Genomic DNA, 19,713 nt, shown 5'->3' on the forward strand with positions numbered 1-19,713 from the left:
CGTTGGCGGCGGGAATGTTCATAGGCCGCGTGCCGTTTAGAGAGAGAGAGAGGCCACCGGAAGTGGTCCCAATGGAAAGAGGTGTTAATGAGCTTCCACGTGTCCACGTCAACTTTCTAAATTTTAATTCATTAGAATTGAAAATAAGTATATATATATATATATATATATATATATATATATATATATATAGGGTATTGTTAGGTTGAGATTTTTTAGCTTAATTGAGAATTGAGATGCATTTTCAGCCACTCATTTTGAAATGTCAACTACAAGTATATTATATCAACTAAGGGTATTATCGTCATTTCATTTCAATAGCCAGAATATCAAATGTCAACAACTCGTATTAAAATGTCAACAACTAAAAAAAATTTATTTTTTTATTATTTTATTTTTTTAAAATTTTTTAAAAAAAAATTTTAAATTTTTTTAAATTTTTTTAATTTTCACGCGATGTCAACTACGATGTGTAGCCTGCACATCAAATGTCAATAGCCCTGCACATCAAATGTCAATAGCCTGCACATCAAATGTCAACAGCTTATAGTTGACATTATATGTGTATAGGTGATATGAATCGTATATGTAGTTGACATTATATATGTGCAGTTGACATGAATTGTATATGTAGTTGACATTATATGTGTGTAGTTGAAATGAATTGTATATGTAGTTGACAAAAAAATAAAAATAATAATAAAAATAAAAAATCGAAAAAAAAAATTATTTTTTTTTAAAAAATAAAAAATATTTATTAAATAAAATGTATGATGAAATTACCATTCTGCCCTTTCACAATTAATTAATGTAAAAATATTTTCCATGTGGTAAATTCTGGACCACTCATTTAATAAAAATGAGTGGCTAATAATGGATCTCAATTCTCAATTAGGCTAAAAAATCTCAATTGATCACAACCCTATATATATATATATATATATATATATATATATATATATATATATAGGGGTGTGTTAAAGTCATTCGCAGCTTTTCAGTCCAATGTTCTTTTTAATTACAGCCCTTGGATCCTTGAATTGGATGGTTGTGATGATCTGCATTATTTGACGAAAAATTTGCATTATTAGTTGGTGTGCATTATTCAACTGAAAATCTGCATTATTACACTATAATGATGCATTATTATTCAGTGTGCATTATTCAACTGAAAATCTGCATTATTAAATGACACTTGGCATCAATCTAACCGTCGAATGATAAAATCATGGGGCTGAGATTAAAAAGAACAATAGAACAAAAGATACAAAAATGAAATGAATACATACCTATATATATATATATATATATATATATATATATATATATATATATATATAGGGGAGCGTTATTCTTCTTTTCACATCTTAGATCATTTTTCCTTCTTAATATTACGCGTTAGATCTAAGGCATCAACGGATCAGATTGATTCTATAAAACTGGTTCCGTGTTGCATTATAGAAGATGGTTGTATGCATTACAGGGTTATTATTGACATTTGACGGAAAAGTAACTGCCACATTTTGGTATCTGCGAATAATGCACCACATGGTCACGAGTAATGCATATAATTGACTATATAATGCACAATATGTGAACTGCAATGCATACGAATAAGATGTACCATGTTATGATGTTTGGACACACGTTTCTTGTTTCCCCTAAGGGTTTAATAAGCTTAGGGGCTAGGGTATAGTACGTAGACACGTATGTAATCTTCACATGGTAACGAGTAATGGATATAATTGACTATATAATGCACAATTTGTGAACTGTAATGCATACGAACAAGATGTGCTGTGTTATGATGTTTGACACACGTTTCTTGTTTCCCCTAAGGGTTTAATAAGCTTAGGGGCTAGGGTATAGTACGTACGCATTAATAACAAATTATAAAACGATACGAATAATTCACCAAATTGTCACGAGTAATGGATGTTATTAACTATATAATGCACAATATGTGAACTGCAATGCATACGAATAAGATGTACCATGTTATGATGTTTGACACACGTTTCTTGTTTCCCTAAGGGTTTAATAAACTTAGGGGCTAGGGTATAGTACGTAGACATTACTATCAAATTGTTGTTATTGGAATATACGTATGTGCATTATTTGGTTTAGGTAGTGCATTATGTAGCTGTTAATTGTCATTATCTCAGTATATTATGCATTATTAGAGGTATTGTGTATATGGGTTAATCAACGGATTGAAGATTACATACGTGTATTTAGTAATGTCTACGTACTATACCCTAGCCCCTAAGCTTATTAAACCCTTAGGGGAAACAAGAAACGTGTGTCAAACATCATAACATGGTACATCTTATTCGTATGCATTGCAGTTCACATATTGTGCATTATATAGTTAATAACATCCATTACTCGTGACAATTTGGTGAATTATTCGTATCGTTTTATAATTTGTTATTAATGCGTACGTACTATACCCTAGCCCCTAAGCTTATTAAACCCTTAGGGGAAACAAGAAACGTGCGTCAAACATAATAACACAACACATCTTGTTCGTATGCATTGCAGTTCACAAATTGTGCATTATATAGTCAATTATATGCATTATTCGTTACCATGTGAAGATTACATACATGTCTACGTACTATACCCTAGCCCCTAAGCTTATTAAACCCTTAGGGGAAACAAGAAACGTGTGTCAAACATCATAACACAGCACATCTTGTTCGTATGCATTGCAGTTCACATATTGTGCATTATATAGGCAATTATATGCATTACTCGTGACCATGTGGTGCATTATTCGTAGCGGTTTCCAGCCATTATTAGATTACTATTGTACCCTCATAATGCACAAAATAGGACAAATAATGCAACACGGGATTAATTACCCAGTGTTGATCTGGACCGTCCATTTCTCTAATTTAATGGCTGATATTAAGAAGGAAAAAGGAGGAAATATAGGAAAAGGAAATGAATACATCCCTATATATATATATATATATATATATATATATTAATTTAATTGCCAAAAATTGGGCTTCCTAGACGGAAGCATTAGAGCATCAGCAATGGTGCCCGTCCCGGCGGAATTTCAGCCCGGACGTCCACCATTGTGCATGGTATGCACGGATACAGAATTCCGCCAAGGACACCGCAGTTCCGCGGCGTTACGCAGAATTCCATCGCGACGGGCGTGCAGACGTCCGCCATTGCGTTGACTCCCACGGACGTCCGCGCGGAATTCCCGTTTATTGCATTAATTTTTTTTAAAATTTCTATATATACGGCTCGTTGAACTGCATTTCATTCGCAACACTTGTTTTAACAAGTTTATCTCTCAACATTTCTTTTATATATCTGGAATGGCTGGTAGTGGTAGTGGTAGTGGTAGTGGTAGTGGTAGTGGTGGACATTATGAACACATGATGCGTCTGATTCATGCACGTGTGCGGGAATTAGCGGAGAGGGAGGAACAAGCAGCCTTGGCGCCGGCGGTACCTCGACCCATCTATCGTCGAACTATAATACCCCGGGACCACCTCGCTGCCCACCAGTGGCGGATCCAGGACCCGAAAATGGCGGGGCGGAACTTATATTTAAATATTAAATATTTAATTTAATATTATTTTTAATAATAAAATAAATAAATATTATATTAATATTTAAGTAGCACTAGCTTCATTAATAAAATATAAACATACTTCAGCTTGCAAATATGTATTATTCATTTTAAAATAAAAAAATATATAAATATAAACATGTTTTAGCTTGCAAATATGTATTATTCATTTTAAAATATAAAATTATTGTAAATATATGTACATTTTAAATCACTGTAAATATTATATACAAAAGTGATATAAGTAGAGCACTAAATATTTATATTTCAAAAATATTTAAAATGTTTATTTTGTTACATAGAGAATAATTAAGATACATGGATCAAATTATAAGTACTATAGGATAAAAAAGACTTTAACACAAGATTAAAAATGATTTTAACTAAAGAATAAATATAACAACATAATATATGCAACTTAGTAAAAGTTTAGATTACATAAAGTATTTAAATGTATTATTTTGATAATATGAAGAAATATGAATGGATAAAATAAAAAATGAAAAATGAAAAAAAATATGTTTTTGTGGAGGATTGAACCCTAGACATCTTAAATAAGAATCCAACAACCAAACCATTGAACTACTACATTTTATATGACATTTATTGAAAACAAAAATATTTCTACACTCTACGGAGGGGGCGGATATGCTATTTTCGGCTTCATTCAATGAAAAATTTAGGCTCTCCGGACGGTCGGGTAGGGGCGACCGCCCCCACCTGCCCCCTAGATCCGCCACTGCTGCCCACGCTCGGTTGTATGAGGATTACTTTGTGCCGGAGCCACGGTTTGGGGAGAACCTGTTCCGGCGACGCTTTAGGATGCATCGTCCGCTCTTTCTGCGTATCGTGGACGCCTTGGAGCGTCGATACGGTATTTCAGGGTGCGGGAGGATGCGGCTGGTAAACCCGGCCACACGCCGATTCAGAAGTGCACTGTCGCAATCAGGCAGCTCGCATACGGAGGCGCGGCCGACATGTTCGACGAGTACCTCCACATCGGCGAGACGACTGCCTGCGATTGCCTGAAGTATTTTTGTCAGGGCGTTAGGGAGATATTCAGGGGTAGGTATCTTCGGATGCCTACCCCCGAAGATTGTCAGGCTCTGCTGGATATGCACGGGAATCAGCATGGGTTTCCGGAGATGTTAGGTAGCATAGATTGTATGCACTGGGAATGGAAGAACTGCCCCGCTGCCTGGAAAGTGATGTACACTACTGGTTTCAAGGCCAAGAATCTCACGATGATCCTTGAAGCGGTAGCTGACTACCGGCTGTGGATTTGGCATGCCTATTTTGGAGTAGCTGGTCTAACAACGACATCAACGTCCTCCAGTTGTCGCCCCTTTTCAACGAGTAGTGCATGGGCATTTGTCCGACCGTCAACTTCATCGCCAACGGCAACCAGCACAATATGGGTTATTATTTGGCGGATGGGATATACCCTATGTGGCTCGTCTTTGTGAAGATGATCAGATGCCCAGCAGATGAAAAGAAGATATATTTTGCAGGTAGCCAGGAGGCAGCGCGCAAAGATGTGGAGTGGGCATTTGGTGTACTCCAGGCTCGATGGGCGGTAGTGAAGGGTCCAACACGGCTGTGGTATGTTGACAGCATCGCCGATATCATGTACGCATGTATTATCATGCACAACATGATTGTCGAAGATGAAGGTCCGGCACTGACTGACTAGACCAATGATGATGCTGGTGCTGCGGGTCCAAGCCACGGCGTGGCTACTAGCAATGTACGCATGGGGATACCCCATGACGATGTCGATCGAGTCCGTGCATTTTCCGACATGCGCCAAAGACAAGCCCATGTTCGGCTTCAGAACGATATTATTGAAGAAGTAAGGCAGCGGATGGGTCGTCGTTGATGTAGTTTTTAATTATTGAAATGTTTTTTTTTTAATTTGGTGAAATGTACTTTTCTTTTTTTTTATTTGAGGGAACATCATTTTTGGTCCACGAACTTTGTCAAAGTATCATTTTAGGTCCGTGAACTTTAAAAATATCATTTTAGGTTCGTGAACTTTGAGTTAGTATCATTTGAGGTACTTTTTACTATTTCCAAGTTTTTTTGGACGAAAATACCCTCAATACCTTACAGTGTATATATTTTTAATAAATTTATCATATACTCATATTTTTTATAAATATCTTTACCATATATTTTTGACAAATTTTCTAAATATAATTTGACCTTAAATATTATCACTTAATTTTGTGACATTCAAGTAAAATTGCTTCTTCAATTTTTTATATTATTTTTTTTTTAAATTGAATAAAGAACTTTCTTTAATAATAAAAAATTGAATAAAGATCTTTTTATAAATATCTTTACAATATATTTTTGACAAATTTTCTAAATATAATTTGACCTTCAATATTATCATTTAATTTTGTGACATGCAAGAAAAGATCTTTATTCAATTTTTTATTATTAAAGAAAAGTTCTTTATTCAATTTTTAAAAAATTAATATAAAAAATTGAAGAAGCAATTTTATTTGCATGTCACAAAATTAAGTGATACTACCTCCGTCCCTGAAAATTCGTCCCAGTTTTCCATTTTCGTCCGTCCCCCAAAATTTGTCCCATTTCACTTTTACCATTTTTGGTAGTGGGTCCCATATTCCACCAACTCATTCCTACTCACATTTTATTATAAAACTAATATATAAAAGTAGGTCCCACAATCCACTAACTTTTTCAACTCACTTTCCATTATATTTCTTAAAACTCGTGCCCGGTCAAACTGGGATGAATTTTGGGGGACGGAGGTAGTAATATTTAAGGTCAAATTATATTTAGAAAATTTGTCAAAAATATATTGTAAAGATATTTATAAAAAATTATGAGTATATGATAAATTAATTAAAATATATACACTTTATGGTATTGAGGGTATTTTCGTCCAAAAAAACTTGAAAATAGTAAAAAGTACCTCAAATGATACTAACTCAAAGTTCATGGACCTAAAATGATATTTTTAAAGTTCACGGACCTAAAATGATACTTTGGCAAAGTTCGTGGACCAAAAATGATGTTCCCTCTTTTTATTTAATGAATTTTTTCCCTATTTGTGTCGAAATTTTAATTCTGTAAATTATTTAATTCCGGAAATTGTTTAAATTGTGAATTTGTGATTTTTTTAATTGTGGAAAGTCCTTCGGGAAGTCCTTGGAGATGTCCGCTACTGTACAGTGGGAAGTCCGTATGACGTGGCAGAAGACGTTTTTGGGAATTCCGCGGGAAATTCCGCGCCACTGCTGATGCTCTTATGTAGCCGCAACCCTTGAAATAAAAAGCCACCAAACTAGATGCCGATTTCCTTTTCCTAGCCACGTGTGGAATAACCTTCCTAATCATTTAACTTATCATCATAATTAAAAGATTATTTGATCCCAAAATTTAATTAGATTTTCTGTGTACCTCATATTCATCGACAACTTCAAACATTTCGAAGTGTATAATTATTTAATAACGCCTACTCTTTGATTTAAAGCTAAGGGCCTGTTCACTATGATCAATTCTTGGACCAATTAGTGGTATTCCTGGTGTTTGGAGTACAAGAATTAACGGAAGGTGGCCTGCCAAATGGAGGTCGGCCCGCACTGTAGCCAAGAATTGGGGCAGATTTCAATTCTTCCCATGTAGGTAAGAATTGGGCCAGATTTGAAGACTCCTCCAAGAATTGGAGTTTGAATGACTCATTTGCCCCACCCTTCCACCTCATTATGCAAAAGCTATGAGGGCTTTTTAGTCTACTCATAAAGGAAAGAATAAGGGCATGAATATTTCTTGTACACTGAACATTAGCTTTGGGTTCTAATTCTGTGGGCCCCACATCACTAAATTCTCTCATGTTTTAATTCTCATCATCCCATATCAAGGAAACTAAACATCCCACATCACTAAATGTATGTATTGTATCTTTCCCTATCCATCACACAATACTATATAGTACTCCCTAGAGTAATTACTTTTATTCAATTTCATTGTTAAGAGATTCAAACCATTATTTTTTGATGCATATAACTAAAAGATATTAATAAAATTCGAACTGAACTCGTATTTTTCATAAAATAATGATGAAAAATACTCACTCTGTTGATTAGGTTTGATCACACAGTTGATATTAGGAACGGCTAATGAGTGCTCGAGAGTTTTTAGAACTCAACTTTTTTTTAATTTTTATTGTTTAATAATTGTGTAATACTATCAAACAACATGATTCAAGATCTACATTTCATTTTTAATTGGCTTTCCATAAAATTTGAATTCGTTTCATTACATATAACATCGTTTTAAAACTCTATAATAATGTTATGTTATTCAAAATTATTTAAGATTGAGTTAAGCTAATTCGGACAAATTAGAACTTCTAAGACAAGACTATTCACACGGGCATTATAAGTACAAAGACTACTCATAGTATAAAAAACTAAACACATATGATAAATTTGTATGTGTATATGATAAATGCATCAAATTTTAATGTACCTAGCGATGAATGTATGATCAAGTGGAGTCCACCACAACAGTTGTGGATCTTTGAATTTTCTTTTCAATATTTTGTTGATATTTCAACGACTTATAAACAAGCCATAAGACTTTGGAATAGTGCCACGTGAAGACTCGTGATTGGGCTGAAGTAGTTAATGGGCCCCATTATAATTCGTCTTGGGCCCACATAAAGATGGCTACATAGAGATAGAGGCAAATGAAAAGTGTTTGGTTACTATCATCAAATCAACACACACACATTTTATATCATAACCAATCAAATCCTCAAATATGAGCACATACATATAGTATGAGTCAATCAACTTATGTGATGGAACTCAGTTTCCAGAGTTACACTAGCTAGTAATTTGTCCCTATCAATTTAAAGAGGAAAAATAATTCATGGTGCTACTTGAAGATTTGTGATATATATTATGTCATGACACATGTTATTACCAAAGACGGCAATTTGAATCGACTTCAAATACTCAGAGAATTAACTGTTTAACGGCGCACTTATTGGACAAATATTTTGATCAAATTTACCTAATTGCATCTTATGTCATGGCATATTCTATGATGGGGAAAAATATACCTAATATCGTAGCATAAGTCGTCGAATGTAGATAGGATGTACTCCCTCCGTCCGTCATTAAATGTCCAATTTTTCCTTTTTCGTCCGTCCGCCAATAAATGTTTCATTTCACTTTTACTATATTTGATAAGTGGACCCTACATTCCACTAATTCATTCCGCTCACATTTTATTATAAAATCAATATATAAAAGTTGGCCCCACATTCCACTAACTTTTCTACCCACTTTACTACATAAAGTCAAACAATTTCTTCAAACCCGTGCCAGTCAAATATGTGACATTTAATCACGGACGGAGGGAGTAAATCTTTATTTGACGTAGCTTTTCGATAGAATTGATATTATCATAATGCTAATAAGCCCTCAATAAGAATTCGATGTTTTTTTTCTTAATTGTTCTTTTGAGATTTAATCAATGCTGATCGCATGAAAAAATAATCGATCCCTTATATATCAATTTGGCAAGCAATAGAATAGCTCAATTAAAATTTGATGAATTTTAGAGTTGTAACGTGAGTGATCTTTGATCTCTACTATGAAGACTGAAGTATTAAAATAATACTGTCTTTGAGTTCATTTCTAGCTTCTGTTATTCTATATAAGTTGAAGTACTATCACTATAGTGAAGTACGCTTTTGGTTGGAAAACAAAAATACTACTCTCATTTTATAAAACTTTTCAATTAATAAAGTTTCATAAAAGTCGACATGAAATTAAATATTTTCGAAAAATAAAAGAGAGATTTTTTCTATAAATTTGACGTAGGATATGATAAAGAAATGCATGTTTCACATGTGTACGTATATAATTATCTAAAACTATACTATTCCTAAAAATTAGGAACTTTGGAAATGATCTAGGTTTTAATGTAAATTGGTAAAGTAAGAGAGAAAGAGAAAAATAGGTTAAGTAAGAGATGAGAGGAAGAGAAAAAATAATGAAATTAATGTAAGTGGATTGTGTGGTTCATTTCTTAAAATGGATAGTTATCATTTTTACAAAGTAGACTAAAAATGAAAGAATTTATACTCTTTAAGAAACAAAGGGAGTTCTTTTTATTTGAGCAATATCGTATCCTAGACCTTGTAATCATCTAGAGCTAAACAAAATCACATCTAACTGCTGTGGTTTGGATATAATCTAAATTGTAATTAGTTTATATATAATATTAATACAAGACATACGTTCGATATGAGAATGTATTATCTATTTGATGGAGACTACTATAAATCATAAATTGCCGAATAAGATTGGTCAATTTTTAGTCAAATTTATACTCTCTCTATCTCTCAAGAATATGCACTCTTTCCTTTTTAGTCTGTCCCACAAGAATATGTACTTTTGAATTTGGAGAGTTTTTTCTCTCTAACGAGGTGAGACTCATTCTCCACTAATAATACTTTATTTACTTTTTCTCTTTACTTCTCTCTTACTTTACCAATTTTACATTAAAACCCATGTCGAGCCCAAAAGTGCATATTCTCCAGGGACGGAGGGAGTAAGATTTAAAAATAATCAATTAAGATTTTATAATTTTCTCAATCATCTCATGAAAAAAAACTAATAACTTACATGTATTTGTTTTTTTTTTAAATATAGATGTGAATTGTAAACAGAAATTAAAAATGATGGAGAGTTGAAAATTAAAAATGGAGAGATTATTTCATTATAGACGTGCCACATAATAAAGACACAACTAAACTCTTAAATCATATTTTATAAAAGTCGGTAGTCGTGATTTGATTTTGAAACGTCTAATATTGAAATAATAATTCAAGCATTATTTTCGATCATTTATCGATCAATTGATATATGTAAACCAGAATATTATGAATCTCGTCGCCAAATAAACAAGTGTTTATATTTTGATATTTGTGGCAATTAAATTGAATTCTGTTTGGTTAAGTTGAGTAACTTAATAAACTTTTCTAATAATTTTAAATAAATTACTTTGAGATCAGTAAAATCTACACATTGAGCCTATTGAGTAGTTATCAAACCAAATCAATCTTAAACATAGGTCAAAGTCAACATACAATTTAACCGACTAATATTTGCAAACCTAATCACATGCTTAGATACTTAGTAACCAATCAAAATCCCATTCAGAAATAATTAAGTTTTATGTCAAATTAATGCAAGTGATGTGCTCCCTTAATAATGACATCATTTCCACATTACTCATTTTGCTTTACGTGATGGCATTGTAGTGAAAATGAGATTTCAAGTTATGCAATCATGGTATTGGAGCCACAAATTCTTAGTTGATATCATTCATTCCAAAACTTTGGATGTCACCTATATTTGTAGAGAATTTTTTGCCTATGGGGAACTAATTCGAGATACTTATTTATGATATTCCATCAAATGTACTTGGGTAACAAATATTGATGACTTGACATAGGAGACTCGCACAAGGATTCTTTTTATCACAATGAATTTCAATCACATATTCATATAAATAAATCATGAATTTTGAACAATTTTATTTGATATGGATACAGAATTAAGATTATCATTTTTAGGACTCAACTTAGTCGTAATTGTAGACATAATATGGTATTTATAATAAAATACAAGGATAGTAACAAAAAAAATTGAAATCCATATTAAATTGAAGTTTTAGGAATTAATAAAACAAAAAAAAGGAGAGTCAAAACAATTTTTATGTCTTCGCCTTTTCTCCCATCAATTGCATATACAAAAATGGATGTTTAGAAAAGTAATCGATTTATATAAGAAATAATAAAAATCATTGATACTATAGATGTGACCAATATTTTTCCACCTGCATTTTATTTTTGGCATTGCATGTGAAATATAAATTGTTTTGGAAGTGCATGTGATACGATTATTATTATTATTATTATTATTATTATTATTATTATTATTATTATTATTATTATTATTATTATTATTATTATTTAGTTAGTTAGTTATAGATTTACATATCTTTTTCATATCTTTTGTCTTGCTCATTAAGTTAGTATCCACTATTATAAATAGTGGACATTGTTATTCATATTATTCATTCAAGAAATATCAATTATCCTTCTATTTTATTTTCTCTTACTCTCTTTCCTTTCAAACGTGCAAAACGCACAAAATCATAATTTTGACGCCGGATTGATCGATGGGCAAAAGCTCCCGCGACGTTCGACGCAAAATCTACGAGTTAAGGAACTTCACCCTTAACAATTGGTGCTTTCATCGTGATCTCTTCCTCCGAATCATTGTCTACATGTCGTACGGCTACACCGGATATCAACTCCGGCAGGCGGATTACCACCCATGGCAGCCCGTATCTCAATCCCTGATCCATCCGAACAGAGCGTTAGATCAACAACCATCATATCCATATCCACAGGATGGGAGACTCCACCCACAACACCATCCCTACCAAGCCCGTCAACCCACTTCCTGGGACCCACCATGGCTGCGCCAGGAAACTGCGTTTCAGCAACCATCGTCCTACGAGACAGATTTGTACTCGCCACCACCGCCCTCTTGTTGGGACCTGCCAAGGTTGTGCACGCAACAAGGATACTCTCAGCCTTATCAACCACCTCAGCAGCCACACCACACCGCGCTCAGACAACCCACTAGCTGGGATCCACCTGCCTATTGGGAGACAACGGGACAACGCCCCTTCCGGCATACGATCATCCGCTGCCCCCCAACCATAACTCAGGATGGAATCAACCCGCGTCACAGCCACCTTGTCCAGCCACCACCACGGCACATCTGACTCTCGCACAACTTCAACAATTGTTGGAAGCGTGCTACAAGATGGAGTCTCCCCTTGTTGCAGCCGACCGACGAATCGACAACATGCTTCCTCCCGAACTGCCTGAACCTGCGCAGCCCTACGGCTCCCAAATTTTCGGGTTTGGGGACCTCGTTCAGCACCTTCCTCCATCAGGAAATAGCAAGGCTTCGTCGGGGCCGTCGGGTTTAGTCCCCTACGACTCATTGGCTCCGCCGCAGCAGTCGAGTACAACACCACCACCCTTTGCGCTGCTTCCCGATACCGCCCTCGAGCCGCCGCCGCCAGAACTTCTTCCTTGGCAAGTGGAATATCGCTCGTTGGCTTATGCTCTGTCCAAGACTTCAGTTGGGAATGTTTTGGAATGCAATAAGAAAGAGATTATGATTCTTGACTGTGATCGAGTCGAGGAATGATTTGATGACTCTTCGGAGAAGATTCTACATTCTTCTTCTCCTTTTGGTGGAGTTGAAAAGGTTGAGAAGATAGAGAAGTTCAGTCCGGATTCCGCACGTAAAGAGAAACCGGTTCACGGTTGCATCAAGATTCAGTGCGCGCGACAATTGAATGCTTCTCAATTCAAGATTCCCCAAGTCCAGATTGGTTTGGGTAGTTCCATTGTGGACAACGCATCGCTGAAATTATTGAGTGATTCATCTCATGTAAGGGTTGTCGCAAGTATGAATCATCGATCAACATCGCTCGACGCCGATGCTCGGTTGATTCCTCCGCAAAATGACACTCTATGCTTGAGCATTCATGAACGCATTGATGATGCAGGAAGACGCCCAACTATTCGGTGTATGTTTGACCCAGGAGGATTCCTCGACGCTCATCGTTGCTTCATGGTTCCCACCTTGAGGACAAGGTGGATTTCAACCGTGGGGAGTTGATACGATTATTATTATTATTATTATTATTTAGTTAGTTAGTTAGTTATAGATTTGCATATCTTTTCCATATCTTTTGTCTTGCTCATTAAGTTAGTATCCACTATTATAAATAGTGGACATTGTTATTCATATTATTCATTCAAGAAATATCAATTATCCTTCTATTTTATTTTCTCTTACTCTCTTTCCTTTCAAACGTGCAAAACGCACAAAATCATAATTTTGACGCCGGATTGATCGACGGGCAAAAGCTCCCGCGACGTTCGACGCAAAATCTACGAGTTAAGGAAATTCATCCTTAACAGCATGCAAGGTTTATGAGAATTGACATTACGTATTTAAACAAAATAAAATTTCACAATATATTGTCGGCACTCGGCAGAGGCCAATATACTAAAAAAAATAAAAAGAACATAACCTCATTATAATGTCGGCATATGCAATCTAAGTATAGTAAAATAATTAACAGTTTAAATTAAATATTTTAATCACACAGTTAAGCACCTAATAAAACATTGTACCAAAATTAAGGATTAAGTTAATCAAGTGGGCTTGAAATTTAGACATGTGAGCGCGTGAAGCTAATAAGGTGCACCACCATTTTAGCATTATTAATGATCACACTCGAACACTGTAAGAAATTATTTTCCGCCGCCACAACCAAGACTTGTAATGATCACATAATATTATTTATGATTAGGTTAATCAAGTGGACTTAGAAATTTAAACATGTCACCGCGTGAAGCTACTAGTATAAGAAATTCTTTTCCGACGCCATAGTAATTGAGCACATAATTGTTTTTAAATTAATGCACGTTCTTAACTATATAGTAATTGAAACATACTCCGTATTATATTTGTTATTTATAGTTTATCGTAGTTAGTTTTAGAATTAAGGCCACAATTTACGATTTATATTTGTTTTTTAACTGTGTTCCGCCTTTGAGTTTTGTTCTGTTTTTGACTATTTTGTATTTTTTTTTCGTTTGCAAATTGATAGTTGTGTACAATTATATGCTGGCATTAATCGTGAATATTGTCTCAGTAGTGGTATCACTGCTTACGTGATCTATTAACTAAACTAGACTATATTATAGACCATTAAATTTGCAACTATAATATTTTATTTTAATTTCTACTTTTTTTAACATATGTTTGAGGACAAGAATAATATCTTAGCTGCCAGGGACATCTTCTTCATCCTGGAAATTCTCTTCTTTTCCACCTAGCTGGTTTTGGTTATTTTTATAAAGTTATAATAGACTTTGTATTGTGAATCGTTTAAAATTTTTACATTTTCACATTCTTTTTTGGTCGAATTACGCTTTGATATGGCAACTGTTTAAAATATGTAGACAAAACGACCTTTCGAACTTAATTAGATATTGGCGTTTGGTCGGTCGCCGTTTTGTCTACATATATTAAACCGGCTACTACATCAAAACGTAAATAGTGGGAAAAGAAAGTATGGAATGATTATGAAAATCTTAAATTTCGTAATTTATTTTTTAGATTTTAAAAAATATAAGACGAACATAATTTGATTCTCTTATAATAATTTATTTGGCAACTGCCCCGAATAAAATATAAAAAAAATGGTAGTATAAAATAAGATAACATCCCATCAATAAATATAGGTAGGTATATAATATACGTATGATTAGAGAAGCCCGGTAACTTTTGGTCAATGATTTCCAACAACTATGAGGTATTGTGGGCTCATTTAGAGATATGGGCTTAGATAAGAGTGTCAGCCCAATATCTTCTTTGGGCCGTAATTGATTCTTGTACTTTATTCAATTACGAATCAATTTTCCCTCCTCTTCATATCAAATATTGATCTCTGAGTTACTTACTAAATATTTTTCAGTTTTAGAATATAAATAAATTAGACATGCTAGTTATGCTCTTTAATTTTATAAGAAACAAAATCAAATTAAAAATAATCGCAGCAAGAACATAAAAGTACGAAAAAGCCCATCTTCAAAACACACAGAAAAAACCCTAACTAATGGCGCGCTCGAAGAGATTGACGCGAGTGTCGCCCAGCCTCCGCATAAAAGCAGCTTGCTTGTATTCCCCCCAGCTGAAGCTTCTATATATCGGCGGCGCCGCCACCCCCGGCAGGCAGCTGACGGTGGCATGCAGCGGCGGAGCGGCGAAGTATGCTATTGACATTCTCGATTCGAACGGCTGCACCGCCACTCTGTGCTTCACACTCACAAATCTCCCATTCGTCATTACCTGAAAAACATAATTACATATTTACATAGAGAGAGAGAGAGAGAGAGTGAGAGACAAAAATAAAAAATAAAAGCTTAATTTGAATTTGAATATAGTATTAAAGTTAAAAACTAAGTGACTGAACCCTAACTGTAAACCCTACTACAGAAAGCCCGCTGATCAATTCAGCACTGAAAACTCTGAGTAAAAAAGGCTTTCTACAACCCCATCACATGTACGGATCAAATTCTTGCTCAACATTCACTTCATCTATTGCAATTTGCAATTATCTAGTCATAGATATATTCCAACAGTGTAATCTATCATAGATAAATTTGTAGGTCACCTAATATGTGCTGTCACAGTATTCATAAATGGAAAGACCCCAGTTTTTTTATAGACCTACCAAAATAACAAAAAATAACTACTCCTATTTTTTCGTGAATGCAATTCAAAATTCACTATTTTATTCCTTTTAGAGTGAATTTAATTTGATTTTTTTATATATATTTATCCTGATTCTTGTAACTTATAATGCCGTTTAAAATTGTTTGATCGCTTGAAATTGAAACCACAATTTTTTTAAATGATACTAGTATTTTAAATCGAAGATATAAAAAGAATTAAAAGTCTGTGCAATTACTATCTATCTCCACCCATAAATAAAGTACTAATTTTGATAGAGAACTCAAAATATAAAAATAAAATTATTTTTCATCTACCGTAGTATGATTGACAGTTTTTTATCAAAGAAAAGTTTAATAACTAATGATAGTTGTTAGTGTGAAGCTAGAAGAGCAAGAAAGCTCAACGCTGCATCGTCATGTATACAAGGATAAAAAGGAATCTCAGCACGTGAACGAGACGTGTGCTGGTATGAGCATCGATCCAATGCATCGCAGTGAGCTGGCCTTAGTTTGCTGAGATTCCTTTTTATCCTTGTATACGTGACGATGCAGCGTTGAGCTTTCTTGCTCTTCTAGCTTCACACTAACAATAGTAAAGAGGAATAATTAATTAAAAATATAAAATGAAAGATGAATCACCTGCAACAGGTCACCCACATTGACACAAAAGGACGACTCGGGGCGGGGGTTGACCGGGATCCACACCCCGTCCTCAATCGATATTTGGAGGCCCTTGACTCCGTTGGATCGGAGAAGGGTGATGATTTGAGGATCGGTATGCTCCCCAAATCCGATCTTTGGTGAGTCAGTGCTAACATCAACCGGCGGGTAATGATTGAACCTGAGTATTGAGTCACTCTCCCTATCCTTGATTAGCCTACTCAACATTGATGACGTGGTAGGGTTCGGGGTGGATCCAAGCAACCCTTCCATCAATAGATCCAATAGTTCACATGCCAGCTTCCTCACTGCTTCCACGTAGGCATTTATTGCTGAGCTGACGGTCAATGACAAAAATTTTGTGGTTCAAAATTAGTGATGACTAGGAAAAAATGATCATTTAATTAAGCATAGTCGTAGATAAAAAATTTATGACATATATGATCATGTGCCATTAATTAGGGTTGGCCTAGAACCATATGTACATATATGTTCCACTTTTGACTTTTTCACATAGCATGAAAATTTCTTAAATTCGTACGTTAAATCAATTTTTTTCTTATATTTTTATCTCTCTGCTGACTTTGGGAATGTGAATTAGATTCGTGAAGATTGGTAATTGCATCTAAAAGACAGGTTACTTGTTATGGTAAAAAGGGTCAGATTTATAAATATGTAATGCATTTCCCGACATATGGGAAGTTTCTCTAATTAATATAAAAATATCTTTATGATTTGACTAGACATTGTGTTTTGTCAATCTTTCTCTACTTTGCTCGTGTTATAACAGTAGCTATTAACACTGTATCATCATATCAATCCATTTATTTACGCATTTTAATTTTTTAATAAATATTTTAACGAGGATAAATTTAATTTGCTAATTCGATATTTGTTTCCTAAGAGGGATGTATGATGTATCATGCTTAAAATGTTTGTTATTTGGTCACAGGAAACTTATATAGTACTGTACCAAATGTGACAATTAAGATATACTATATCAAAGCATAATTAACGATTTGAGATGTCAGGTGCTTTTCTATAATCATATCAACAAGCAACATATATAATTAAATTAATCAGAATTTCCACTTTAGGACAATTATATCATTTTTAACTAATATGAGAGATTTAGCGTGACCACTAGATGCAAATCACAAAGTGCCACTAGTATTTAAATAATGCAAACTTTACAAATTTGTAAGATAATCAATTAATTGTCATAATGACAAGAATAAATTGAGTTAAATACTCGTTCAAAAGAAATCAATATTACTGGTTCCACGTGAAAAGGGCCCTCGTTGAAAAGAATTCTTCCTATGATTAACCCTCTTCCTTAAACAAACCAAATATAATGTGTACTTGCACAATTTCTTTTAATTCTAAATATATTTATTCATACAAGTCAAAAAAATTAGTTACTCATAATTTTAAATTTTTTAAACATCATTCTAGCTATCATATATGTAAACTCATAATCTATAGTAGTAGTATAATAATATCATAAAATTGCAATACATGTACCATGCATGTATTATGATAATATAAATAGTAGTTGACCTTTTTTAGACAGCAACTAGATAAGGTTCTCTACATAAAAAGGTCTGACGATGGCTGATCGTACAGTTTTCTTCCAAAAATCTGGATTGAATGATAGTACTAGATTCTTGAATTATTACCAATTATTAAAAAAATATTATTAGTGCACAAAATTGTGAAATTTTGCTAATACTAACACTCAAACGTAGAAATACTAGACTATGACAAATCAACAGTTAATAAGTTATAGAAACAAAAAAATGCACTTTTCACGATCAATCTTAACCCTAGAAACATGCATGGTTCCATATCTTCGTCCCCAAATTTTTCCGATTGTCTCGTATTTTATTTCATCAAATTTATCACGATCATTCTACCTAAAAACATTTTCCGATCCATATTTTTACACCAATCACGTGATATATACTAAAATGACTAACGTGTTATGTACAAATTAGTGATTATATAGTATTATTAAACTAATCTACAATATTTATCATAATTCATAGATAATTCTCTAAAAATATTGGATCCTTAAATTAGTGTTTTAGTTTATGAATTTCATTCTATCGCCATAAGTCTAACTAACATGACTTCGCATAAATTTTCTAATCAAGCACGTTTTGTCAATAACAAACACACACAAAAAAAAGAGAATACATACAATAAAATCAAGAGACGAGAATAGAAAAGTACCTAAATTTATTGGAATCATCGCTTTGAATCAAGAAGGGGGAGGAGTTGGCTTGAAGAATGAGATATTCGACTTCTCCCACATCTCCCTTCAACCCTATGTTCTTGCATCCATAGGGTGGCCCGGCCCGCAACTTTTCCGGGCCGGGCATCGCGAAGAAGCCCGCGGCTTCTTCCTCCACTTGGGAAATTATCTCCTGCGGCATGCCATGGTTGATCACTTTGAAGAAACCATATTCCTCACAAGCTCTCACCATCTCTTTCATCGCTTCGGATTTGTTTAAGAGGTTTATGATTGGGAGATCAATGTCGTCTCTTATTTTTTCGATTTTCATGGTTGGATTTTGAGATATTACAACCATGTGTGTTTGTGTTTTGTTTGAGGAAATATGAATGAGAGTGGTGAATGAAGAGAGTTGGGAATTTCTCTATAATAAATAGAGGGGAAGGGATGAGAGAGAGGTATAAATGTCAAAGGACTAAAGGAGATCTTGCATTTATAGTAATTTAGTTTCTTTTTTACTTGGATGTTGTTGTCATTAAATAGATGTAGTATGTCATGTATAAAAGTTTATATAATATGTGACGATGAAGAAATGTTATAGTACTTCTTCCTCCATCCCTAATAATTCGTTACCATTTGACTCAGCATGAGTTTTAAAAAATATAATAGAAAGTGGGTTAAAAAAGTTAGTGGCATGTATGTCCTATTTTTATATATTCGTTTTATATTAATAAAATGTGAGTGTGAATGAGTTAGTGAAATGTATGATCCACTACTAAAAATGGTAAAAGTACAATATGACAAATTTTAGGAACGGATGAAAAT

The 19,713-nt window shown here is 34.0% G+C and overlaps 1 protein-coding gene across 1 annotated transcript; it reads right to left on the reverse strand.

Moving 5' to 3' along the window:
- Nucleotides 1–15,263: 15,263 nt before the first annotated feature.
- On the reverse strand, nt 15,264–19,349 carry LOC121799498 (gibberellin 2-beta-dioxygenase 4-like). Its single transcript, XM_042198891.1, has 3 exons — nt 18,888–19,349; nt 16,632–16,989; nt 15,264–15,606 (listed from the first exon to the last, which is right to left on the reverse strand). Exons 1-3 carry the CDS (start codon nt 19,244–19,246, stop codon nt 15,367–15,369), a joined length of 957 nt encoding a protein of 318 aa, XP_042054825.1. The 5' UTR covers nt 19,247–19,349; the 3' UTR covers nt 15,264–15,366.
- Nucleotides 19,350–19,713: the final 364 nt, after the last annotated feature.

This window comes from Salvia splendens, chromosome 4, assembly GCF_004379255.2.
Source record: "Salvia splendens isolate huo1 chromosome 4, SspV2, whole genome shotgun sequence".
NCBI lineage: Eukaryota > Viridiplantae > Streptophyta > Magnoliopsida > Lamiales > Lamiaceae > Salvia > Salvia splendens.

What these genes read in the sequence shown, in the direction of transcription:
- LOC121799498 (XM_042198891.1), bottom strand. Translation starts at nt 19,246, where the DNA reads ATGGTTGTAATATCTCAAAATCCAACCATGAAAATCGAAAAAATAAGA. An exon ending in GATGATTCCAATAAATTTAG is followed by an intron (nt 16,990 to 18,887) that starts GTACTTTTCTAT and finishes ATTGACCGTCAG; the next exon opens with CTCAGCAATAAATGCCTACG. An exon ending in ATGTGGGTGACCTGTTGCAG is followed by an intron (nt 15,607 to 16,631) that starts GTGATTCATCTT and finishes TATGTTTTTCAG; the next exon opens with GTAATGACGAATGGGAGATT.